Source organism: Bombus vosnesenskii, unplaced genomic scaffold (assembly GCF_011952255.1).
Source record: "Bombus vosnesenskii isolate JDL3184/JDL3185 unplaced genomic scaffold, Bvos_JDL3184-5_v1.1 scf7180000014579, whole genome shotgun sequence".
NCBI lineage: Eukaryota > Metazoa > Arthropoda > Insecta > Hymenoptera > Apidae > Bombus > Bombus vosnesenskii.
Window position 1 is genome coordinate 1,312,572 of NW_022883531.1, and position 27,842 is coordinate 1,340,413.

The 27,842-nt window shown below is 36.4% G+C and overlaps 1 protein-coding gene across 4 annotated transcripts; it reads right to left on the reverse strand.

Annotated features, from left to right (window-relative positions):
- Nucleotides 1-27,615, reverse strand: LOC117240270 (large neutral amino acids transporter small subunit 1). Of its 4 annotated transcripts, XM_033506251.1 has the most exons (12): nt 22,250-22,289; nt 17,464-17,711; nt 16,347-16,593; nt 7,268-7,393; nt 5,162-5,300; nt 4,302-4,425; nt 3,594-3,794; nt 3,238-3,312; nt 2,108-2,267; nt 1,885-1,977; nt 1,626-1,681; nt 1-504 (listed from the first exon to the last, which is right to left on the reverse strand). In XM_033506251.1, exons 1-12 carry the CDS (start codon nt 22,272-22,274, stop codon nt 502-504), a joined length of 1,497 nt encoding a protein of 498 aa, XP_033362142.1. In that variant the 5' UTR covers nt 22,275-22,289; the 3' UTR covers nt 1-501. The 4 variants fall into 4 exon arrangements, with proteins under 4 accessions (XP_033362142.1, XP_033362144.1, XP_033362141.1 ...); XM_033506250.1 differs by lacking the exon at nt 1-504 and having other exon boundaries at nt 1,399-1,681; XM_033506252.1 differs by lacking the exons at nt 1-504; nt 22,250-22,289 and adding an exon at nt 27,217-27,615 and having other exon boundaries at nt 1,402-1,681.
- Nucleotides 27,616-27,842: the final 227 nt, after the last annotated feature.

Genomic DNA, 27,842 nt, shown 5'->3' on the forward strand with positions numbered 1-27,842 from the left:
TTACATGCCGATGGTTCTTTATGTTAAAATACAGCAGTTCTTTGTGGTCATTGGTTGTCTATGATGTTACACCTCCGTTGGATGAAACGTGTGAATGATAAATTACCGCAAAAATCCAGAAACCAGTTTAACACGGATGGCGACTAGACAAGAGAACCAGATTTTTATTGTTGTCTACTGGTAGGCGTCCTGATTTGATATGGCTGCCTCTAATAAGGACGCCCTTTATGCTCAGAGAACGAATATTGTTCCAATTGAATTAGATTTTTAAATCCGATATTTTGAAGTTTGCACAGACTTTTCAAATTTGCCACGTAGATAAATATGAAATAAATTTTCTTAAAGAAAACGGAATTTCCTCTGAGCATTCTGAATAGTGTCTAGTTCTCTTGGAACCGGAAGTCATCGTTGTCGAAAGGATCCATTGTGACTGCGGTTAAACCTGAGCGGGTTTCGACTTGCCGACGACCAGCATTATCTTCTGCAGGAACTTCGTAACACTTACTGCAAACAACGATTGAAAGGATTTAGTAACTTGATTTATTTTATATAGCGTGTTGGAGAGAGAGACAGAGAGAGAGAGAGAGAGAGAGGGAGGGAGGGAGGTTGTTGGGGAGAGAGAGAGAGAGAGAGATGATTAGCTAGAGTTTCAACCTCGATGTAAAGTCGTCAAACTCTAAAATAGAAATTATCTTTTTCTATAAAATGAAACAACACTTATAGTTTAATTATTTCACTATGTAAGATAATTTTTCAAAAAGCAGCCCTAGATTTTAATCTTCGTTCCATCTCTATGTTTAATTTTTCGTCTGCTTAATCCAATAATTGAATTATATTTAAAGTTATATGTATATTTATAATTATTATAATATTTATATTTATAGTTATAGTAACACCTATAACTATTTAATAATAATCTATGTTTTTTTTAAATTGTACCACATCTTTCTAAATTCTCAAATATTAGAAAAATTATAAGTAGCGTCTATTCGAAAGCATGATTTAATTAATTATTAACAGACGACACCACGATCGAGGAATAAAAATTAGAAAAATCAGCAGTCGGACTTCAATTTCGGAATTACATATTAGTACATTAATCGTAATTTGTACTGGTGCACCATGTAGAGCATGTACGAGTTAGTGTCAGCGTGGTGCTGATTATGTGAGTGCAACATGCAAACGTAAATTTGAATAATGTTTGAGCAAACTTAAAGACGAATCAACCAATACTTATGAAACACTCTAAATTGATATAAAACTACATGACTAGTATATGTAGAAATAATATTACGAAACTTTATATCACGATAAAATTAACCAAAATATATGAACGATAATATGTCAAAAATTGATAAAATATTTAAATGATTAAATTCTGACTAGTAACGCGAATATAAGAATTATAATACAGTAAAAACTACCCAAGGTGACGGAATAGATAATGAAAAATATACAAATAATACAATGCTCGTGAAGATTCAGATTTGTCAAAATGATTAGCATGCACTATGATCGAAAAGCAATAAGCTTAGACGAATCAATAATAGAAATCAACAGATGCTAAACATGCGTGACATGAAGAGAGTAAGATTATATCAGAGTGTATTTTTTCTTCTTTGAACCTTAGTCTTTGGTCCGACGACTACCATCATCTTCTGCAATGTTTTGGTAACGGCGCCTGCGGGAACAGATTTAGCCAATTAAAGAGAAACGGAACAAAAAGATCCTATCTTCGTCGATAAAATAAGGATAACCGAAGGAGAATCATGAAAACTTAACTATTCTCTCAAACTCAAATAGTCCCTCCAAATAACCAATTAAATATCTTTTTCCTGTTGATAGAACTGTTCTTCCTGAGAAGTGTTTGTGGTTTATACTTACCGACTCCATTCTGGAAAAACTTGGGCTTGCTTTTCCACGCGACAAACACAAAATATACGGGTATGGACGAGAGGATCATCAGGCAACCATACCCTGGAAAAATTTGATTTATTTTTTATTAAACTAGAAATTATCATTTATTAATGATAGAGTGTAGGAGATTAGCGATCTGTTAATCATATAAAAGAAGTTGTCTATTATACTAATCAACGAAGATATATACCTGTTTCCACAGGACTGGCATACATGGGCACAATAGTTACAAAGAGCGTGGCAAGAATATAGATTATGGGGAAGAAGAGGTTCACTTTGATGGGCCTCAGCAGCTTTGGTTGTGTCCATCTGAGCCATGGTAGACAGAGGACAGAAACTCCTATGCTCAACTACAACAAAGGATAGAAAAAATTGTACACTCTTATAACTGTATATTTCTTGTAACGTTAGAATTCGTCGAATCGACTATTTACTCTGTTACTTTCTTGTTACTAGTTTTCTCTTTCTACTTTGTTCTTTTCGACTGTTTCGAGCCTCGTTTATCCATCCATTTTTCTGTATTTTATTCTTTAGTGTGGATAAAGAAACAACAGATATTAAAATAAACAGGTGCAAAAAAAAAAAAGAAGAAGAAAAATATGCGTGTTTATGGTTGCAAACGAGTCAGGCGAAGGTGGACACGTTTATGCCCGGTTATAAAGTCGGACAATACCGTCAATTATACGAACCAGCATGAGCCACAATTAGAAAATTGTCACTCGTCCGATTGTGCTAATAATTCGTGGCGAGCCAGGTATAACCGCTAATGTTCTAAATGTGACGTGTGCGTACGTACAACGACGTTCAATGCGTCGTCTCTTGGAACATAACGAGGAGCAATTACACGATTTCATTCGCATTGTGCCGAACTGTGCAAACGGCTCCGTATTATTGTTCCAATGGCTGACCGAATAATCAACGTTATAAGTTTCTTGGAAATATTCTAACGATTTTCCCTCGATGCAATGGCGTTTCTCTTTTTTTCTTTACCCGTATGAAGTTAGATTCTGTGGTTAGTAGTGTACAAGGCGAGGAGCAGAGAAGAATTTTAGATAAACGTTTGGAAAATATTAATTCGTTCTTTGTTTTTATATTTATCGTATGAATGGAGAAACCGAAAAGAATATATGTGTATTACAAGCAAATATTTCTAGTAGAATTTAGTAAAAGAAAAAAATTGTAGCTTTTACGATAAATTTGTTTCTAATTTCTGTAATTTTTGGATAAAAATTAAAATAATAAATAAAACAGTAAAAAGATTTATTTCTCAGTGACTGTAATATGAATGTTTTTTAATTTCTTAAACTAACTGCTACGTACCCAAGTAGCAAAACCAACGTAATTGATGAGGGCGAAGATGTCGGAAGAGCAGAGATACAACATGGACAACATGGTCTGCAACAGATTAAACAAGTTTTCAATCATCCTGCACAATAGTCACTTTCTTCGATCTCCATCGATTATTCCGAACAACCTAACATTTCTAAGGAAACCTCGTTTCTCTCAGCAAATAAATGCGATTCAATCAGAAAGTTGGACAAATGACTTTTCAAGCAAGGTACAAGTCATTACTATTGACTTTTACCATCTCTGGAGGTATTAAAAAACTAGGAACGTTAAAAATTATACCCGATAATATTGTTTATAGTTGTAAAATGATGGAAATAGTAACGTACCATGCAGAGGACAGCTGGCGTAGGGGTGAGCCTCGAAATTTGGATCATCGTTAATATTTCAGGCATTTGACCCTCACAGGCACCAGCGTAGAAGAGTCTGGAGGATGTCAGAAGAATTCCATTTACAGCGCCAAATGTGGAAAGGGCGACGAATACTGGTATCATCCAAGCGAACATGCCGAACAAACGATTCGCAAACGTCTGAAAAAAGAAATAAAGCAGAAAATCAAACCATTAGCTTCTTTGTAAAAAGAAATTTTAGTTTTCTACCCTTTGTTGATTTGCAATAAAGAATATTTTTTTGATGACAAGTTCTTTATCCGATACAAAGTTAATTACTAGCGTAAATATATCAAATACACTCTTTGTCAAAGTGATAACGAGTACAGTTATCGTTCTCTTTTCTACATTTTTGTTTCAGCTTTAATTTGTAATACTTGTACATTAATATCTTACAAATACGATAGACGTGGAATAAACGGCAACAAGTTTCAAGTAAAATGCAAAAATTCCTTGCAATTATTAAATTATAAAGTAACAGAAGCTTTAAGAGGAAATACGTGTATTAAGTACGAATGCATAGGTGAAGTGTATAAGATAAAGCTATCCTTTTTCTTGGACTCGGATTTATAAAAGAAAAAAGCACAGAATTTTCAATACCAAAGAAACGTAGAAATCCGATTCTTTTAGTTATAAAAATTAACTTACGACTGCTACAGCCTCACTGCCGAGAACTTCCACTGGACTCAGCGTTGTGTAAAATGCCATGTTTGCGAAAACGTAGACTGTTGTAACAAGGACGCACGAGATAGCAATAGCCTTTGGCAAATTCCTAAGCAGAAAAGAGGGTGAAAAAGATGAAAAGGATCATATTCGATAGACATATACAGCTGAAAATATAATTTTTACTACGATTAAAAGCAATTTAGGAAAAATATTTCCAAGGCGCAGGAGCGAATAAAAAGGATCTTGCGAGTCGAAAATATTCGACCTTGAATAGTATAGGATACGAAGTAAAAGCCCTCGCTTAACCTCGTGTCCAAGTTGACGAAGGCAGGCTTTACGGCTCCCTGTTTTAATTAATAGATACACGAGACCGGCTGTTGCAATCGCTATTAATCGTTGCATGAGGCTACTGCGAGCCTCTTAAATGTTCTGCTCGGAACGATTGTTTCAACGACTTCACTCGTGCTCATTCATGCCCAAACAATTTTAAATCGCCAAAGTAAACTGGGATTCCCTTTGAAAATAAACGATTCGAAACGGAAAATGAAAAATATTCATGTCGACCAATCGCAGGGATCCAAGAAAAAGAGAGTAATGACGATTTTGAAAATTTCCAAGCTAGTGCCTCCATTTTCCTTTTAAACTCTCTCTTACGAAATGTTTTTCTGTTCTCTTGACAAGCAGCTTGGCAAGAGGCAATTAAGATATTTAGAAAAACCATATAAAAAGGTAACTTTAATCGAATTAATCATTTTTTTCACCTTTCCGATCTACATACAAATAAACCAACGTTAGTCGCTTTTTTTTTCAAGTGTTTAGCAAAATGACTTATCGTCGCTTACTTGACAGGGTCCTTCAGTTCCTCGATGATGAAATTCAAGTAGTTCCAGCCGTTGTAAGCGAACAGTCCCGAATAAAAGCTGAGTGCTATCGACGTCACTTCTGTGTTTGTATTGTCGAACGTGAAATACTGCGTGTGTCCTGTGAAATATAGATAACATTCATCGATCAGCTACGCGTAGCCTGCACTAGTATGCCTGCGTAGTATGCACTAAGGAACGATATATCCCCTAGCTCTTTTCGCGTAGTCTCTCCTCTCTTGCACAGAAGAATGGTACAAGTATTAACGATAATAACGACAGATTTTTACGTTTTTTTATGCATCTCTGTTTCTCGTCGTTGAACGATAAACTTTTCCATTCGGTCGTTCGGCACGACTCGTTAAAATTGAGAAAGAAAAGTTCTCACGTCGATAACTCAATGCTACGGGGGCCCATTTGAACGCAGTGAATAGATCAATTTAAGCGAATCCTTGCACGCACATACGTGCACCTCGAATCGTCCGCGTCTTTAACCCACCTTTTTGATTGGGCAAATTGTCTCGTCCGGTAAGTGAAAGGACGCCTAACAGTCTTATACACTGAGTCTGAAGGGAGGCGTGGGTGGTGTAACATTAACGCGAGCTTCCTCGTTCTTGCCCAAGAAATTGCCAGCGCGTTATTGAATTCAACACCGAGCAAACAATTGGATACACGATACAGAAATTGCCTTCTAACTTCCTTTTTTCTAATATTTTTCATTTGTCATTCTACGTAAATTTTCTAGACTAAACACTTTTCACTGGGTTGAAAATTAAAGAAGAGAGGAGGTCGTAGAATAAACAAATTTCGAGATATTCATAAGCTTTCTGTTTTCGAAATTTTCGAGATCGAGAGAACGCTTTAGATAGAATACGATGATATAACAACGAAGACTGCGATAGACTCAAATTTGAATGAAAAAAGCGAAAAACGATCGAACGTAATTTTAAAATGTAGATTTAAAATCGAGGAAGCGTTAGAAAAATTATTAGGATCCAAGAGAATCTTTCGAAAAATTATTTTCACGCTCGACCGTTTTATTGGTCCCGAAAGGGTCAAACATATTTTTCTTGATTCTAGTCCAACTTCTTTTCATTCGAACACTTTCCTACGATCGCGATGTTTATTGCTTCCTAACCGTACACACAAGACTCTCTATTCATCGATTTCTCCATAGGAAAAAATTGTTGCATAAAAATCCAGCAATTCCTTTTTACATTAACTAATCTCGGTAAAGTCGAACCGTGGAAAATTGTTTCGAAGAAAATCCTATCAATCATGCACGAAACCTCGCGCTAATCCACTTTTTTTCCTAAATAACGTTCCGAACGCCGAGAGTCCGCGAAAAATCGAGTCTACTTTCGAACAGATCGCCCGTAGGAATGCTTTCTTGTCGAGATTATGAGGAATGACGGAACAAAAATCGAACATAGATTCCTACGATCGACAGACCACAAAAGAAACTTAATTTACGCGGAGAAAGTGGGGCAATAGCGTCGATTATTTCCTGCGCCGTCTATTCATACCCGAAACAGCGGATTGGGCAACAACCACGTGTTGCAAAAAGAAGAACGACCTTCGATTTTCTTATAACCGCATAATGCCTTTAAAATACGAAAGTGGATTTCAAATCGTAGATAAAATCATGAAAAGTGGTTTATTAATTATTTAGGGCAATTGTAGGGTTATTCGAGTCACCAATTGCAGTAGCTTCAACGTCTTGAAATTCCATCTTGAACATCGCCCAGAACAACCAAACTTGTTACATGTATATTACGAAACACCATTAGTTTTTAATATAATAACGAAAGAACGTTCAACGAGATGGTCATCTGAATCAACGAGATGTTATTATACAAGAATTAATAAAATAAATAACAAAATAACTTTTAAAAATAAATATACACATGCTGTTTAATATGATAATTACAACTGAGAATATTAACATTCGACAAACTTCTTTCCTTTTGACGAGTGCAATTTATTATGTACGTACTGTACATCTTTGTAGAAAACTATGGTTGTCGTTCAACTTTGCTCAAATGAACCTGCCTCGTACCGTAGAAATTCAGTTTATACGAAACTTACCAGTGAAGAGTTGATAAGCTCCTGCGAAGATGATGATGAAAAGAGCAAGTAATTTTGCGTATGTGAAAATGTCTTGCACCCTCGTCGCCCATTTTACGTCCCAGCAGTTAATGAACGCCAAGATGCCTGGAAAATGAACGATTCACGAAGGATTAATATCGATATCATAGCATGTACATACATACCTACGTAAGTATTGTATGTAGTTATACATAATTCAATATGTACATAAATGTATATTACGTTAGGACTAGCAATCGAATATCGATATGTAGTATCGGGGAAAAGGGCCTAAGAAACATCGAGTTAACCATGAACAATATTACTGAAAATTCTCAACGCGAGAATTGATTGTAATTTTGATAAATAATAATAATAAAAAAAAAGACCCGAGGTGCCGTCGGGTCTATCAATGTATCATCGGTCTTTTCAAGTGCATAGTTTCGTAGAAAGGGCCTACGTGATCATGGCCACGAGCGTCTACGGAACACGCGCGTGGTGGGCCTAGGAAAAGACAAAGAGATGTTAAAACGCAGTTGTTAATTGAGAAGCGCAGTGAGTGAATTGAGAGGTCACAGAGTGTAAATCGAGAAGTCAGAGAGTGCGAGTGGAGGAGCGGAATGGTATGATAATAAGACGTACGACGATATTGTAATCGGTCCTTTTGTTATTGAGTATCGCTTATTAAACTACACTAAACTCTAAATCATCATTACTTGTCCTGACTCTAAGATCCATAAGTTACTACAAAAATCTGGAATTTTTTAATTTTAGCGGATAGGTAGATCGATGAACATTAAAGAAAATCTCGTCGTAGCACGGTGACAACGCGAATCCGCGAATCTTGCCATCGGTTTCTGCTTGTACGTTGGTTAATTAGATTTATCGGTGGATGGAACTAACGGAAGAAGCCTGTCAACGCGATCGGATTCTTAGACACAAGGACACGCGACGATGAACACATGTCTGTCCAACTATCATACCGGTGAAACTTTTCACATTCACCGTGATACGAGCGGAAAGGTGACTTAATGTTAATGAACGCGTGATTACGCGAGAAACGCGTGTAGTTGGTTCCATTTCTCGGTGATCGGGAATATCGAGATCGTGATCGCGATCGTGATCGTACTATCGCAATGGAATATTTATTACCTTAGCGTGCAAACGTTCGCAATAGCGTTAGTCCCGAGCATGTTACGAGGTATATTTGGAGTACGGTAGTACAGCAGAACTCGGACCGATCAACTTTACTTCGCTTTTGAAAATTTCCGAATCTTAGTATCAGTTTATACGCACATGTTGATACTCAACTCGTTTTTCTTCAAAAAGAAAACGTTCAATCTCGATGGAATTGATCGGTAAAGCTTTTTTCGTCCAAGAACGACGTGTAAAAGCAGTACGACGCGATTCCTCGTGTAAAACTAAGAAAAAAGTAGAGCAAAATTTTTTATTCTCGGATCGGAAAGAAACCACGTAGTACCCGCTTTTACAGGTTATTGGGTCGCACCCTCTACGATCGAACTGCGTAGTAACATTTTTTTGCATGCAGTAACACTGGCTGCTCTCATACGATCCTAATTAAAATATTTTCGCCATAAAAAGAAATAACATTTTTACGAGTAAAATCTTGTCGTTATAACAATTGCGTGTTCTATGTTACGAAGCCCGTAATGTCGCAATTTCATCTTTTTATCGCCTCTTTCCTCGATATACCTTGTTCTGTAAATTCTCTCCTCGATATACCTATCCTTGTTCTTTAAATCATTCCTCGATAATTTAAAATAATTTTCCGTTCCTCGAGGAAAAGGAACAAATACGTCGATAATAACGTAGCGCTGCTACTTATTCCAGCCTATCGAATAGAAAGGGTAGCGCAACTTTATGGTACTCAAAATTCGCAAACGACGCTTCTTTCACGTCTGTTCGATCATTGCCTCTGCGGCGTAATTACGCGGCTGGTGAATCGTTCGTTTGTTTAGTTGAAACTACGTCAGGTCAATAGACAATAGGATAGAGAGGTATTTTATTTTATGGAACCGGTTGCGTACGTGAGCCTAACGCTGCAGACTAACTGGCACCAGTCCAACCGACCATGACGACGTCAGGGGTAGAATCGACCGTGGATGGTTATCGACCTACTCCCTAGATGAATAAGAAAACGAGTTCACTTGATGTCAGTTCAACCGACCAGATACATTATCAGGATGTGCCATTTTTCAAACCAGTTACGTTTCTATTAAAATCCAGGTTTCTAGATTTTGAGCAAACTGCATCTTTTCGGAAAATAAATCTAAATTCTATTTCAGAAAATATATATCAAATTTACGAAAATGAAAAGATTCAGTCCTCTTGGAAAGTACATCTCCTTTAAAACGTGGGAATTGGAAAATCGTGTTCTTCCGGGAAATCGATTCGTTTATTGTAATATACGATATATTATAAATTTATCCGACTTTAACTTGGTGCAGCTTATCTCGATACGACCAACGCTCGAAAGATTCAAAGATAGAAAATATACGATAATATGCAAGATAATACGATAATTGATGGAAATTGTTGTTGATTTAATAATACAGATCAAAGGGACACGATAATGCAACGATACGTATTGTTATGTAATAGTCGATACATTTGCAATGTCATGGTCGAAATTCTGACGCAATCAATTGGAGATTTTGCATTTTCAACGTGTATAGTTATAGTATATGTTATAATCTAACTAGCTAGTAGCAAATAATGTAACTTGGCAGATACCTGATTATAGATATTTTTCTTCTAACGATCGTTAAACGTCATCCTATTATTCTTTGAAGTTTCGCTATCCTAATTGCAAACTAGCAGTATTAAATCGCCGATGAGTAAAAGAAATGATCGAATGACTCTCCAGCGAGCGTTCAATTTCACCGATTTCGAGCGAGAATTCTTTTTGCATAGGTACGATCAAGGTCATATAGACTTTCGATTTCGAGCTGAGTCAGTGGACTAGGATACAGGCAGTATCACTGAAAATGGTGTGGGAGGGAGGTTCACCGATCGTAATGGGAACGCACGTGCAACGACGTGTATGTACGACCGTGAAAAATATTCTACCTAGCGAACGTGCGACTGGTTCCCTCGTCCTTGGCGGATTCGTTAGCGAAGAAAAGTAAGAAGTGTCGACTGACGCAACATCTCGAAGAATATCGCGAGACTTTCCGCCCTCTTTCCCTTCCCACCACTCTTCCTTCTTTCTAGCGTCTTCGCCAGTGCTGTCCTCCGTCATTTCAGACCCTTGTGTGATATTTATCACGAATTCCTCTCGACTTATTAAATGTAACATAACGCTCGACTTATCAACAACCCAATTTGTCCAAAGAGCGTCGATCCTCTCCTACTTAGATTCTTAAACTATCGTATTTCGATCTTGATATAGACATATCTCGTCTTAGATATAGACATATCCTGAAATCTTATTCTCTGTAGACATCACTGGCTTCCACTTGTTGTTTCGTCTGTCCCTCCTCTTCGTTTCTCGGCCTGGAGGTTCTTCTTCGTTCCTCCCGGGAACCCCTTTCGGCGAATTATACTGTTGCGGCTGCCAGTTGACACGTTATTAGAAGATTACGTTTAGTCGCAACGAGACGTGATTGCTGGCGCAGCCTTTTCACTCGATATCGCCATCGTCTCGTCTTGAGGACGACGCCAGCTCGATCGAATCCACTGGCCGACATATCGATCCTTCTCGAGGCTGGTGTCAATGCCTCCGTTTCACGGCGCCGTTAACTTCTTCGCGTTGTATTTTCTATTTTGACGAATATTACGCACGTCAGAGAAAATTGAGTTCCAAGAGCGAAAAGAATTGAAAACGGAGAATACTAATTTGTTGCAATTTTATAGATCGCAGAAATAAGCAACCAAGACAGACTTTAATGACAGCAGCCTTGGTAGAAATATCTTGTTCTCTCAAGTAATTGCTTGCGCTGGTCGTAAAGAATTTTCTCGCTTTTATTTTCATTTTGTCTACTTTAAATCATCGAGTAGCGGTAGAGATGTACGTGTCGAGGAAAGAACGAGATGTAGGAGTAAAGAGAAGTTACGAATGGAAAAAGTCAACGATTATTCTTTCTGTTCCGTTCTTTTCTACGATATAGACCTACCACTAGTCGTAAAAAATCTAATGATCACAATTGTGGAAGAAACGACTTTTTCTTACTACAAGTGTGTAATCGTTTGTACGATAATTGTTCGATACGTTACAACTTTACTTTATCGTTTCCAACTTAACGTTTCTTTCAAACGCTTTAAACACTCGAGCGAATGTACGATTAAGAGTAGCGGAATTTCGTTCGTTCGAAGAGTGTCGATGAAGCGCGCAACGAACGAGGAAATGTTCGTACGGGTAATTGTACGTCAGGCCGGTTAGATTTCCCTTGGACTTAATTATTGATCTTCATCACTGCCGGCTCGTTCTAGGAACTAATTTTTCCCTGCACTGGTACATACGCCACTGATAATTAACATACGATCTGGTGTAACCTCGATGAAACATTAATGAAAACGAATCTGATTATCGCGATAAAATATTTTGACCACTCGAACAAGCTTTCTTTATAAACATATATTTATAAAGGAAGTTTACATTACAATTAGAATCGCTTTGAAATATCGATTTAATGGTTAATATTATACGTTATATTTATTATATATACATGTTATATATACATATAAATAAATAAATAAATCTATATATTTATACTTTTCCGTTATCTAAATTTTAAATTCTTTCCTTACGGTTATACGAGCTATCACGTTCGGAAAATTGAGACGAAAAGAAAATCGACAGAAAGAAAGAACGAAAGTTTTTTTCATTATCGAGATAAAATTGCTATAATCGCGAGATTTTCGCCAGAAACAGGAAAGAAAAGTAAAAAGTACAAAGAAAGGACGCGAAAAGGGTAAAAATCAATTTCGAAGGAAAAAATCTTTAGAAAAGAACAGAACAAACGCTCAAGAACCATAAAGGTTGCGTTCCAGGCTCCGTCCATCGCGAACCTTGCATCAGAAGTCGCCATTTTCGTTTTTATTCTGTTCTCGGAAATTGAACGGAACTCATTTCCTTCGCAAACGTACCTGAAGCTTTCTCGCGCTATCGGAAAATCCTGCTCGCCGTTCCAGTTCTACGACATTTAACGGGTTATTACGTCCATCGTAGGACAGACGCGGTTCCGGAGTAAGCCGCTTGCGGTCGTCAGGAAATTATCGTTCGCTCTTGCATTTTCTAATTAACGATACTTGTCGATCGCTCCGCAGGGTAAAACGTAAGAAGATTGCGTTCCGAATAGGACTAAGCTATTGTATCGTCAACCAGCTGATAGCTGGCGATCGTGTGATTTCATGTTGATCGTTTCAAAGACACAGCTATAAAGCGTTATTGTATCTAGAAATATCGGTGTCGATAAAAGAATTTCAAAGCTAGCGTAATTTCAGGTTAGTTAAATATGATGGTACAAAATACCATTTATGTGGTATGAATAGCGATATCAAACTGCAACGTGTATATTCTATACATACTAATGAGTAACTTTTTCTGGTTAACACACTGAGCACCCTATTCATTCTTTTAAAAATGTTCATTCGTCTCAATAGCGTTAAGATAGATTTAGATTTAGTACTATACTGGACAAAATAACATATGTAAATATTTTATCATGTATTTTAATCTCATTTTGTAGTTAGCAGATAAAAAATTAATAAAATATATGTGTATATGTATATGTATATATAAATATTCTATATATAAATATCTATGTAGCAAAATACGACGAATATGTTCTGTAACGTACTACGATTATTAATATAAAAAATAATTCCATCTACGATACGCGAAAACCAAGCGAAAAGCTTAAATACCAGAGTCGAAAGCCTCCTGCAAAATCAAAACTATTCTATCAATTAAAATTTCACCATAATTAAACGAACCTCGCGAACGATCGTATTACACAAAACACAAAAACCCAACGACTACTTATTCCAGAAGATAAGGAAATATTACGAAACGTCAACGATCGAAACAATCTCGATCCGCATGCCTTTCGCTCTGCGAGAAGTACAAAGTGCGTTACGCCAAGAAAACTACGTATATTTTCTCCTTAACTGCAACTCGATACAATTTTTTCGAATCTTGCTTTGTCCACAGAAACGAAGAAAGAGAATAAAAGATGAGAAAAAGAACAGGATATTTCTGCGGGTACGCGTTGCGTTCGCCGTTTCATAAAACGATATACGCGGTATGGTAGGTGCAGAACGATACCAGCGACCACAGGAACTCGATATCTTCTCTGTGATATTGGTATTCCTGCGGGATTCGTCAAGGAGAAACGCTGTTTCTTTAGTTTGTTCGTAGTACAAAAAATGGATGAATGTTGATTGGTAATTGGTTATTTTATTATACGAACGGAAAATGGTAAACGAACGATACAAATTTAATCAACTAATATCCTATAGATATTGTCTAATTATATTTAAAACATTCCACATATAGATAGTATACAGTTTCAAAACGTATTTTATCAATCACAAAAGTTCTTTACCCACAAAAAAAAAACAAAAAATATATGTATATATATATATATATGTATATATATATATGTAATATATATATATATATATATATATATATATATATACACATAAAAGTATGAGACACAATTTCGTTACATGATTCATAAAATTTGACTACACGAAGCATAAAATTATTTCCTATAACGGATCACTGGAAATCACGGAACGTTACGACATTGGATATTCCGTCTACCATGATTCTAGGAAGCGATCTGTTCTGAAGATCCTCGAAATGATTCCTACGTGAACGTGATTCGAGAAAAACTAGGTGAGGTGTTTGCGGAATGCTCTTGCACGGTCGTCGATATCGGCATGCAACGTTTTATTTCGTTATTACTCACGCTATGGCTACTCGTTATTACAAAGGAAATAACTCGAAGGCTACGATTACGATCGTCGCGAATTTCTAGAACCGGCGCGACGCAGAGCGGCGTCTTTTCACAACATGACCAATCGATCATGAACAGTCAACCCTCTCGCGATGAACGTTAGATTTATCCCGACTGATTTTTGCAACAGAATTTCATCGTGATTAAATTTACGAATTAATTTTTATATCATTTTCTTAGTAAATGTTCTTTAGCTCTTTAGTTCTTTAGTGAAGAAATGTTTCTTAGTAAATTATCTACCCTTTGGTAATGATAAGATAAAAAATATGGCAGATTTCCAACAAAATGAAAGATTAATAGAGAAAATAAGAGACGGTGCATAAAAATTCATCATCTATTGACTCCTCCTTTTATGATTCCCTATTGGTACTTACATGTATTCCACCAAATTAGTTACAGCTTCAATATTATGACGGACATTTGAGAGACGAGTAGTATATTTTGTACCGCGTGTGTAGATAACTTGATATTTTCATATTGAAACGATTTTGAAAAATTCCAATTCCGAAGAAAGAACGTTATAATTAAGTTGCCAATCGAAGGAAACTTTTGCTCCAAGAAGAATCTATAAGAAAGGTCATAGCTTCAATTCGAAACAATCGGATTTGATTTTTCATCGGTTTGAGATCGAGGAACAAAGCCATGATTCCCCCCGAGTATTCGTTAAATCGGGAGAACAGCGTTTACCAGGTCTCCAAGGAACATCTTCGATTATTTCAGAGAAAAACATAGAGCCAGGCGACTCAAAGACTAAGATTATTGGAGGAATTACAAATTGTTCGCGTAATGAGGAGCAGCATTAGCTTCGAAAGCTCCCCAAAGGACGCAAGGACAATGGAAAACGAGTCGTCCGCTTTTCTCTCGAGAAAAAAATGACCAAGAACAAGCCGGGGATGTAATTCCACGGACCATTAGAATATCGCCGATCTTTCTAAATAAAGGGATTCTAAGAGGATCTCCGGAGAACATCCCTGAGACAAGCAATTAGTTTGAAATATTTTTTAACGACCAAGCTTCTTGTCGTACTTGGTAAGCATTTTCTAGGGATTAAAATATTTTCGAAATATCTTTGATAGCGTTAGTATCAGTATTATCAGTATTAGTATAATTGCCGATAAAATAGGCGAGATTATAAGAATATTTCTCAAAGATAAATTCGGTGTATGATGTTTTGCGGCAAGTCAACGGTCGAACCATTGAAATTAATATTTACGATCGTAACGACGGTATAGTCCGGTAAAGAGGAGCCGCTATGAAAAGCCGGCTAGAAAGATGAATAACGATGAAGCGGAGAAAGTAATTCGATTAGTCGAGATTGGTACTAGTGAATGACAGTGGAACAAGCATCCAATTGCGAGGGGCAGTGCTACAGTGTTCTTGGAACGACCAGAAAATCCGGCGGTTCAATTAACAACCATGCCGAAGAGGGGTCCTCCGATAGAACAAATTACGTCGTCGCATCGATTAAACGACGCTCGTTCGAGAGCTTAATTTCCGTGAGAATAAACAAACCTAATTTCTTCCACCAGATTTAACTTCCTTCGTTTCTTCTAAGAGTGGTATTTCAGTGATGACGTTACTGACTGACATTCTATCTCTTTTTTATAGAGATTAGTAATGGAATTTCTTTTAAATTAACGATCATCGTTCTACATTTAAATTGTCGAAGAAAATTTGTTAAACGGTCAAGTCACTGCTTTGACATATGATTCAAGGAAGTGTTTAAGAAGTTGTCAATTTTTAATGGGCGTTACGCCTCGAAATAGATATTACGTGGCATTGAAACGGCTCGTATATGTATATCTACATCTACTTCGATGAAACAACCAAAAACTGGAACTTTAAGTCAAAATCTGTCTTAATCCGTAAGTCACTTTCTTAATCTAACGATTAATAAAAATTAAACAAATCCTTTAATTCTAACGCTCGATCGTCTTTCATTGTGTCGTATAACCAAAGATTAATATATATAAAAGAAAATAAAAAGATAAGTAACAGAGAAGAAAATAATTAACAGTAAAAATTGCTGGTTTCATGCGTTATTGTTTCCAGAAAGCAAACATAGTTGTATAAAAGATCGATTAACTCACAGATGCAGCACGCTGCCAATATCCTCGTGGCATCGTCCGGCGGTGCACAATCCGGAAACACTGGCTTCAACACGTAAACGCTAAAAGTCAAGGCAACGATGGCCTGGCTGCAAGGTCGGACTATCATGCACTCAACCCAGAGCCTGATGAACGCCAGAAAGGGTCCGAAGGTCTCCATGATATACGCGTAATCGGCACCCGACTTTCTGATCATGCAACCTAGTTCCGCGTAACAGTACGCACCTACCTGTCGTTCAACAAAACCAACAAACCACTTAAAATACAGATCATTAATAATAATATCTTAGATATTTTAGCAGTTGATATATTTCTTGGAGTCTTAGATGGATCTGTCCAAAGAATGTTATCGTTAAAAGCGTGTAAAAACCAATTGCTTTTAGTTAGATCGATTTTAATTTGAATAAATTTAAGTGTAAAATAAAATTAAGTGTAATGTATTGAAGTGTATTCGACGATAGAAAATATTATGATCTTGTTTTTTAGTTAGTAGCAAAAGGATTTAATCAAGTTTTTAACTTTCTCGCGGCTGTAATTAATTTTTTATTCGAGTTCGTTAAACGGATAAAATACATATTCACGTGAGATTGTACGTATAACATCCATGTAATTCAATGTTCGTAATTACGAGCGATCAACTTTCTCCTTTCGCCGTTTTATATATTTCTAATGGCGCTTTGAAAAAATTGCCATGCGTATACTGTACACGCATACTTTATCCACGAGACAGTGATCGAACTCGTTAGCGTACCAGGCTAATTTCTTCGCAAATCACATAGATGAGAGAACGTAGTCAGCGATCCCAAGTGATCGATCGATTACGCGAGACACACTTCGGCATACCGTATAATGTCAGAAACTTGAGCGAATAAGCCGTCTAAATTCTAAATATCAAATTCTACCAATATTCTTCCAATTCTACTTCACATTTCAAAATCTCCAACTTCTCTAATAGATTAAAACTTTCTTATACGTGTATGTTGTTGTCAAGGAAATCTCAATTTTGCGAATACATACTCCGTTTATGGAATGAACGATTTTAAAGAACAGAGCTGCCTCTGGCTCTAAGAAGGAAAAAAAGAAATAATGGCGTACGCACCGTGGAGAAGATACCAGAAGCTGTCCATACCAGAAGACTCGCGTTCACGCTTCCTGTATACTTGAGAACGCCGGTCGGGCTAACGAATATGCCAGAACCAATAATGGAGCCAACGATCACGGTAATTCCATTCAATAGGGACATCTTCGCCTCTAGTTTGATCTCGTCGTTGGCTTTGTCGGCGATTGGAACCGGGTCATACGGCCCCTTCTCGTCATCCTTGATGCTTCCCGACTTCGACATCCTTCCTGTAGCCGAACAAATAAAGGTGAGTTTCTTTTATTTCTATAAGAATTGACGCACTCAGATTTACCACTTTGTTCATAAAATATGCATTCGACCCTTTTTATTCATATTTTTAATATTTGATATATTATTTCTAATATTGCTCTATAATAAGCTGGACGTAAATATCTATTATGGTTACTAAGATACAGATTCTTTGGGATTTAACACATTCGATTTAAATCCTAAATAAGATAAATACGATCGGAATAAAAATTCCTCTCAATTCTTGTGAATACTTTTAAAGAAAAGCGGTAGCTTTTCCATTTTCCATCAAATATCTAGAAAGAAAAATAGAAAACACCACCTGTTGATCGAGCTCGATCAAGAACGGCATGAAATAAGCGTCGTAAGGAACATCGAAACCACCGCGCAATTTTTTATCCTCGTACGTTCGATTCATTAGACAAAAAGCGCCATTCTGAAGAATACAGTCAGTAAATCAGCTTATCGCACCCAGTCTGCTCCACTTTTACCAATGGAATTTCCATCGTTTCGTTTCTTGTCTCTGAATAATTCATCTCAGTAAGAAACAATACGGTGTAACTTTTACTTCGTAGCCAGAATGTGCCAATTCATCTCTCGACTTTTCACCTAAGAAGATACAAACTGGTTAGTGAGAAACGTATAAATGAGCCGAATGTTTTCTTTTTATCTCTGAACAAATGAAATGCAGCTTTGAACCTTTAACCGCTTAAAACACTTTGTTTCAGAGAACTATTTTAATCGTTGATCTTTATGAGTCCGAAAACTACGATATCTTATACTATCTAAAATACTTGCGTGTTAATGGTTTTTTAATATAACAAAATTTCATCACTTTCATTGCCAAATTGAGAAAGAATTTCTTAAGGAATTAAATAAATATCTTAACCTTAATCGATACATTGAATAAGTCAAGTCCATGAAATTTTAGTAATTTTTACTTTTGTGATTATTTGGAAAATATCCAATGGATAGCGCGCGCGCGCGCGTGTGTGTGTGTGTGTGTGTGCGTGCGTGCGTGCGTGCGTGCGCGTGCAATATGTATATACTATCGTCAAATATTATACCCTGCATGGCGAATTTAAATGATCCGCCTTTGACATTCAGCTGATAATCAAATTAATGTAAAGTCATTCGCGCACGATAAAGTTTTTTCTACGAAAGTGTCGTCGTCTTCTTTGTCTTGTCCCTGAAAATTATCGAATCGGTAAATAACTTTCCAAGTATTATAAATATTGAAATAAGGAATATAATCACCAAACACGTTTTTACTAAGAAAAAGAAACGATAATCCTTCGATTTGTTATGTCTCCTCTATTGTTACACATACTGTAAAATTGGCGATCAATGCACATTAACGTAAAAAGTGAAAACGTTTAAAAATTTCCATCTCAAAATACTAATAGCAATCTCAAGTAAAATCTACCAAAAAATTTCCAATCCTCTTCGAGTTTCGAAACAAACAGAATTTCCGTAAAAAATTGTGCTTTTAGATAGAATCTATTAAAATTGGCGTGTAGTTTGCATAGTAAGTCGATTATTATCCGCCAAGCACCGAATGCTGTCAGACGAGATTGTTTTCTGCACGAGCAACATCTGAAACGTAACTTTTGCAAGCTGATCGCGTCATTGTGATTTTTTTCGAGTGGAAATACCCTCCTTCGCAGTCGCGGAATTATCCAATGGTGTGCACAAACGTCGATACACACCTTTCTACCGCCTGGTCGGCCTTTATAACGTCGTTTATCTACTGGATTCCAGAAATTTTCGAAATACGGTTGTAGAGTTTTATCAATAGGTATTTTAGTGTATTTTATCGTTTAAAGTTGTTCTGCAAGCAAAAGAGAAGAATCTTTCTTCTGTAAAATGAGAGAATCGAAGAGATACTGCGTAAAACAAGATGAAAATAAAAGCTAACGAATACTTGATTTTTCGTAAATAATTTTTGTAGCAAATGAACATTTTTTTAGACGTAATTTTTATTGTAAAGTAAAGCTTTTTATCATACTAATTTTTATCACAGATCGTAAGTAATCGAGGATAAGTATTCTAATTAAACTTTTCTAGAATTACAGCGAATATTACGTTTTATGAATTTGTCTGCACATTCTAATGATTCAGTAGCAATGAATCGATGGTAAAGATGTATTTTTCTCCTTGATCTAATACTACTTTATTTACAAACATAATACAAGGACATACTTTATAATTTAGTTTCACAATTTTAATTATAATCATTAATCGTAGGATTACCGTAGCATGTCTTCATAAAAATTTTCTTACACCCTTTGCTAAGGATATCAATTCCTTCCTCCATTATATTTAAAACCCAAGGCAAACTCAGTCACGTACGTCACTACAATGATTCTCATACCACTGAATCAAATCAAGTGCTACTGTCTGCGAAGCTACGAAATTACAACTTAATCTGCCCTAGCTGTAAATAATTTGCACCAGAGTACCATAAATTTATCAAACTATTATATAAACTTATTTCAGAGTCGAACGCACTATATTTGAACATCAATAATTTCCTCGTTTCTCACGGAGAAAACTAAAATCCTCTTACTCAACGAACGCTTAAGATATTTACGTTAAGTTTAACCTTGCACATTGTTTGCCAAACGATAACGAAATGAATTCACTGAAACCGAACATTACCCCTTTAGATAATCGATGAACTAAGGAACGAAAATTTCCTGAAACAAAGTCATATCCATATCCAAGATCGTCTTAAGCATCGAGGAAAACACATTTTTCGGTCAACAGTTTCATTCGACCACGCGCGTATCCAGACTAATCTGCAAAGACTGTCATCTCTTATACCGATTTTATTCTCGAATCGGTACCGATCGACCAATCACATCCACGAACGACGATACACGCCTTTCTACCACCTGTACGACGAATACATTCGAAGGTGCAAAACCAGTTCTTAATCCGTTCCGCTACGTTTTTAAAGTGGCAATTTAATCGTACCTCGAATTCCCTACTTGCTTCATAAATTCATAACCAATCGAGACTCAGAGCTACTGTGTCAGATGGAAAGCAAGTGGCCTTTACCTAACCTTTACTTCGCCTTTCCATTCTTCCATTATACCTACATACATACATATGTTTGACATAATGCACTTGACAATCGATTCGGACCGATTTTTCAAAGCGATTCATGTTAATTTTTCGCTGTAAGTGCATCGAATTGTAAAAAAAAAAACTTTAAAAGGACCGTAACAGAACTTTTCTCCGAAAAAATGTTATTCGTTAATGCCTATACGCGTCAAACTATGTCGCAGTGCTAACAGATATATCTACTTACGTATGTAGTGACTCATGAAAATATTTATTTATTATATTTGAACGCTTATAGAAACTTCTTTTTAATATATCGTTACACAGGAAGCTTTATACGATTGGTATATCATGATGTTCGATAGAAATATTAAAACATATCTGTATAGAAATTACAAGATATTTATTGCAAGCACACACTTCAGAAAAAGTGGTATTCGAATAACCTTCCCGCGACTTTCCCTTAGATACTCGAAATTTTGGTATGGTATATGTATGACAAATTTAGTGATTCTAAACCGATTTGATATATTTTAAAGCACGATATATTATTTATATATTAAAACGAACACGAACTACTTGTGTACATAACATTAATTTTATATATATATATATATACTCTTGTTTATATGAAAATCACTAAAAAAAAAAAAAAGGAATAAGATCGAAGGAGGAAAACCTCGAAAGCCAGTCGTTTTACATAAATAATCGTAATATCTGCACTCTAATGCAGCTTCACCGGCGTATATTTCATGTTAATTCTTTGGTTGACAGCGGCGCAATTCGGTGCGTCGATCACAACAAAGTCATTCATCTTTCCACTATCAACGAGCAGCTATGGAAAATGGCACGCAAACTTTCAACCATTAGCGTAGAAAGTAACCGATGGTAATATATTTTTATTAATTCTCTGGTGTACGTTTAATTCCTTCTCTTTTCTAGTACATATTAGGAAAGCCCAGAAGAATATCATCACTTTGCAATTTCTAATCCTAGATTTATTATAATTATGTATTTTTTTTATACATTATAACGTAATTATTTTATCATCATTATCGTTTAATATTTTTACATAGCAATGTTTTTAAAGTAACTATTCATAAATTTAAAGAAATTAATATACAATTTATTTGCATTACATTAAAGACACCGCAAAGTAACCGACAATCTTTATAAAATTAATAAAAATTTATTCCATAAACTAAACACACACACGCAGAAATTAGGAAGGTAAACGAAGTTATGATACATAATCTAAAGTTCATTTATATCTCTGTATATATATAAGTTTAAAATTTTGTAAACTCGACCCACAATATCGTTCTAGGATTATACTAACGACTACTCAAACATAACCTCTGATAGTCCACCTATTTTATTTACCAAGTTTCTATATTACCGGTAAGAAACGAAAAGTATCGATAAACTTTATTCTTTCTCTACATACCAAAGGTTCCATACGTGTGTCGCATTTCGTTGAGCCACAAAATCCTTGCTTATTGGATATGTAGATCATCAAGCCGATGGAAGCCGTCCTTTATGCTTAAACGGCGCGATGTGTCGATAAACAAGGGATGTACAAAACGAGTAGGATCAACGTAAATCGTTGTTAGAACGCGAACTAAAAGAAACGAAGAATAAAACGACGACGACCACGCGAAACCACCATAGGTACTATCGAAAGGGAAACGATAACGATCGATGGTCGATCTTGTCGTGCATTTGCACAGTTGATTGAAGAATAAGGTGTAATTGCATCCAACCGCAAGACGTAATTCGCTACCTGGCACAAAGTGTGAGTTTCCGTCGAATTTTCTTATATCGATTCGTCGTAATATATTTATTAATCTTTTAGAAGAATCAAAATTCGCTAACTCGTCGCACGCTTCTGTCACTTAATTTTTTCATTGTCGTTTTTTCAACCCAAGCCTGTCACATCGATATCGTTCATATCTGCTTGCGTAACTGCTTGTTGCGTAATCGATAAGTTTGAGGCGCCGTTTTGGAAATAATCAGGCTAATCGTCGATATTAAAGCGCGTACAAATTCCGTGTCAGAGATGAAAGCAGTATATATTCAGTGTAATCACTGCCATTTTGTCCAGTTTTAATCTTGAAGAAATAATGTGTCAGTAAAAAGATGAAAAGTATGAAAATTTGTTTGGATACTGTGATCAGTGAACGTGTGTTCATCCGTATACACCGATATATTTGTATAGTTAAGAATGGCTACAATACAGAGAGTGCTGGTAAATCTATGCTTTTTATATTTTTCCTAAATCCAAAGGAACTATCGAAGAAGAAAGACAAAAAGGACATAGTTTAAGCAAGTATGTGGGTACATATATCGTATTTACTACATTCATCGATCTTATTCTTTGTCCTGACATGTTCATTTCGTCTATAATGTTTTTAAACCGACTAAAGACTTTTACTACGACGATATTGAATTAGTAACAACTTGAACCAAATATTAAGTTACATACCATTAAACAAGTAAGCGAACGTTGCTTGTAAATTACACGTAACTTGTATCTTGTACGATTAAATTTCGATTAGTAGCGATCTGAAACGTAATAATGGGGAACAATAACCTTGTTTATGTAGGCAATGTTGTCAAATAGTCAACTGTAATACGGTATACATAGGTATAAAACCCTGTTTTTATGATCGAGTCTACCGCTTTAAAAATATAGTATACAATTTCATTTTAATGATTAATGTCACTTAGAGCGTTACACAAAATTTAGAAAAAACTCGAGAATACCATCAAACCCTGAACTTTCTCCTCGTATTTACTCCTCTCCTTCCTATTTTTACTGGTTTATCTGTCAATCTGTATACCGTAAATACTGACAGACAGTTTGTGCGGATAACTACTTGCTAAATTGTAAAGTTATAAAATCTACACACAGTTAGAATCTACACTCGAGAAACAAGTCGCTTTAACAAACAACGCCACGTGAAGCTTACAACTGGTGTTGATAATCGCACGGTGCCATATTTCATTTCGCGTGTCCTATAGTCGTGCATTATCGAATATCTTTGCATCTTGCGTTCAGAGATAGCATATTGTTTCAATCATCTGGTGATTGCTTTCACAATTGTAAATTTCCTCCGCGTATAGCGATAAGAAGTAAAACAAGGAAGGATGCTTATAAAATTGGGATTGAGAAAGAGAGAGCATTATCGCACGATGTTTAAAAAATCTCGAAATAATTATATAATTGTATGTTACCTCGATCTTATCCTTTAAAGTAGAAAGTGATGATAATCAATCTAATTAAATATGAAAACGAAGAATCTTTTTCTTTTTCTTTTTGTCAGAAAACGTAATCCATCGTTTCTGCGTGCAATAAAGTAACAAGTAACCCCCTTTAATGCGATCTGCTAATACGTCAAGTCTGGCAGTCGTACTGCTTCAAGCCTGTTCCTCGAACTACACGTACAGTATGCACACGTATCGAAAAACATATACAAATGAGCTATTGTACTATTCCTTCCATCTAGTCATTTGTACGAGCTTTGTGAAAAACTTTGTTCTGAACTTGCATATAGTCGATCTAAGAATTCTAGTCTATGGGTTTCATCTCTGCGGACACTTTCATCTTGGATGACACAACACAACAATGTATTTTCTACTTCGAATCATGTTGAGAGTAACAATTTCTGAAAGGTTGCCATTGTGTAATATGCATCTTATCGTTACTTCCGTGTTTACCTTAAGATTGAATTTAAAGATTGGTAAAAAATATCGTATCTCTTCTATCCATGTAATTATTTGTGGATCAACATATATGTATATACCGAGAATTGCGAAAGTGGTTTTTAAACTAAGGAATTAAAAATATGATAGTTAAATCTGGTTTTATACATATGCACTGAAAACTAAACAGGAATTCCGATGGGTATGGAGGATCCCGAAATTTTCGTGGAACATTACGTCAGTTTTCATTGATCTTACGCCGCCAACGTCGGTTTGTTCGCCGTATAACGGGAACGTAACCTGTACTTAAGACACCCGTAAAAGATAACCACGCAACATCGGTCCCTTCATGCGACACGGATTAACGGAAATTATTATTTTAAAAAATCTTGTCCCCTTCGTGTCGCTCGACGATCATGACCAACGTCAACTTGGAACTTCTAAACGTTATAAAAAATTCACGAAATGTCAAACTTCAAACGCTGGTACGAATTACAAATTTCGCTAATTTATCAACTTTACAATTTATTATTTCTTTCAATAATTACACCCATTTCATATTTGTTTTCTTTTCTTAGATAATTTTAATATCGATCAATTTATCGAATAATTCGACATATTTAGAAAATTTCTTCTTTCCTTTAATAACTAAATAACCTAAATTTTAGTATTGTTATTAAAAATGTTCAATGATTTATAATATTCCAAATTTTTTTAGACGATATTTCTAAATGCTTAAGATATACTTGTCCGTAGGTATCACACGGTATGTTTACCAGAGATGCGCTAGCGACCCTAAATACCTGTCAGAAATGGTAACTAAACGTGTTCAAATCATGCTGGGGATATGTTATCGATCCGTTTGCAGTCGATTGTTGTGATAAGGGACGAAGTGTATTTTGTAATGCAGCACCACCGCACGATCGCACGATAACAAATCCAATTGGAACATCTAATTTTCTATAATTCGTTAACAATATTAACAAGCGTTTATCGCAATCACGTGTGCTATATCGTTATTTAAGATTGTGAACAGAAAGCTCCGAATAAAAGGCCAATATATTTGGAACGATACTATTACGAAAATAAAATAGAGCGTACACACCCCAATAAGTTGTACTACTGACAGAGTGTAGTGACCAGTTATCACAATAATTACATATAATATCAATTACTATATTGCTATATACTATGTTAATATATTTTTGTATGGCTACCTGCTATGTCGTTCTACATATTATATATATATATATATCATGTATAATGTATTAGTACATTATGCGTACTACTACGTTTTACGTGTATTACTAGGTTACTATCAAAATGAAACGAAAACTATGTGTATTCAGAATAGTAGGTACTACTTTTAGTACAGAACTAGAATGATTTAGAAATTTGTACTATAGATTTAAAACGTTCTTTGAAACAGGACAGCTGAATTGAGGTAGAAATTTGTATTTCTGTCATTATTGATTTTTTTTCTGATCTTTTTTCCATTCTGAGGAGGGTCGAAATGAGGGTCGAAACGAGAGTCGAAACGAGGGTCGAAAAGGGGGTCGAAACGGGGATCAATGACTTCCGTGTACCCTTGGTTTACGGTTAGGTAGAAGTTTGAATACAAAATCGGAAGTACATGGCTAATATTGGAAGCCGAAGGATGGCTAAATGTAAAGGAGTTGAAGTCACATCATTATTAAAAGTTACTTTGGTAAAGGGTCAATTTTACAGGTACATCAAGAAGCAGAAGGATAGTTTCATAATTAAATAGAGTGTCTAGTCGACACTCGTGTACGTGGTGTGTGTACTTGTAGACAGAATATCGGATAGTACGAAAAGAAACTCTCATCGAGTGTCAGAATTTCGTTACAAATTCGACTGAATCACGACTGAAGCACGGCTGAATCTCAACAGAGTTACAACTTTAACATCTAGCTGCTTTTACTAAGATCAATTCACGACTTGGCATATCGAACGTTCCGTGTTCATAAAAGATTCGCATGTAATATTTCGGAGTGGAAAGGCAGACGTGCTTAACGCGATATTCACAGGGTGTGCTAACCCGCTTCGCTAACCGATGAAAGAAAAGGCTAGTTTCCACCAGCGTGAACGTAGCGGCATGGCGGGCGAAAAAATCAATAGACCACGTGGGTCGCCGACCGGGTTTTCCGAACCTAGTTTTCGTCCTACGTTATCATGCCGGATAATCTGACGTCAGACAAAGAATTTCGCAATTCGGCGGAAAAAAGTAAAGATGATTGCCAAAAGGAGCTGGCGACATCTCTATGAAAAGGGTTGATTTCATCAACCACCGTATCCAAATGTGCATCGTGGTTCTCGTATCTCAATCATAGGTGTCACAATAATATTCAGTCGAAAAAATATCAATAGATATGATTCTTCGAATATTCGCTAATGATGTTTAAAGTCGATCAATTTCTCGTTTCTAATTTCTCTAGTTCTCTTAAGAGAGTGATAATTTACTAAGCCCTCTCATACGACTGGCGTCGTTATTCATAACGTAACTTGCATAATAACATTACCGACACGATCTTACGAGATTACTCAATGTCTCATCCTTTAGCTATTTACAGTAATTCGCACGAATATCCACCAAACTTTCATTCAATGTTTCCCTCGCTTATACAACCCTCCACGTTCATCAAACACCAAACAAACACCAAAATGACAGGTCCATTAAAAATTACTCACCGAATAATCAATATTCGGAGGAAACGCGATGCTCAACCTTTAGAGATTCTGTGTAGTTCTCTTGTCGAATATCACTGGTCACTGTTGCATATAGACAAAGGATAGCCTCTATCGACGATCGACGCGTCACAGAGAAAATTCACCGGGATATGATGTCCGGTATACACGCGACGTACTCAAAGCATCGTTCTTCCTCTCCGTATCCTTAGTTCCTGTTCCGGTTGGTTCGGGTGGTCCGATCGTCGACACCGGCAACTGCTGAGGGCGGATGTGATCCAGCACGACGTAGCACGAGGATTAGAGAAGCCACGAAACGTGTGGCACACTGGTCGAGCTCTGAATGACTGTCGTCGAACGTTCGTTCCGTTCGTGGGCTTCGAGCATTATAACGTGCGGCAACGAGTGCCGGCGCATGTCGTCCCTCTCCTCGCCCTTTCTCTCCCCACATTTTCTGTCTCTTTCTCTCTGTCTTTTCACTGGCGGGCCTATGAAGCCTTTGTGCGCGCGTGCATCACGGTGCGTGTATATGGCCGCGGAGTACGAACCACGTTATGCCACCCTAGAGCTTTATCGACCAGTCTATCGGTCGTTCCTTTCTACCAATTATTATTATCTCGACCGTTCTC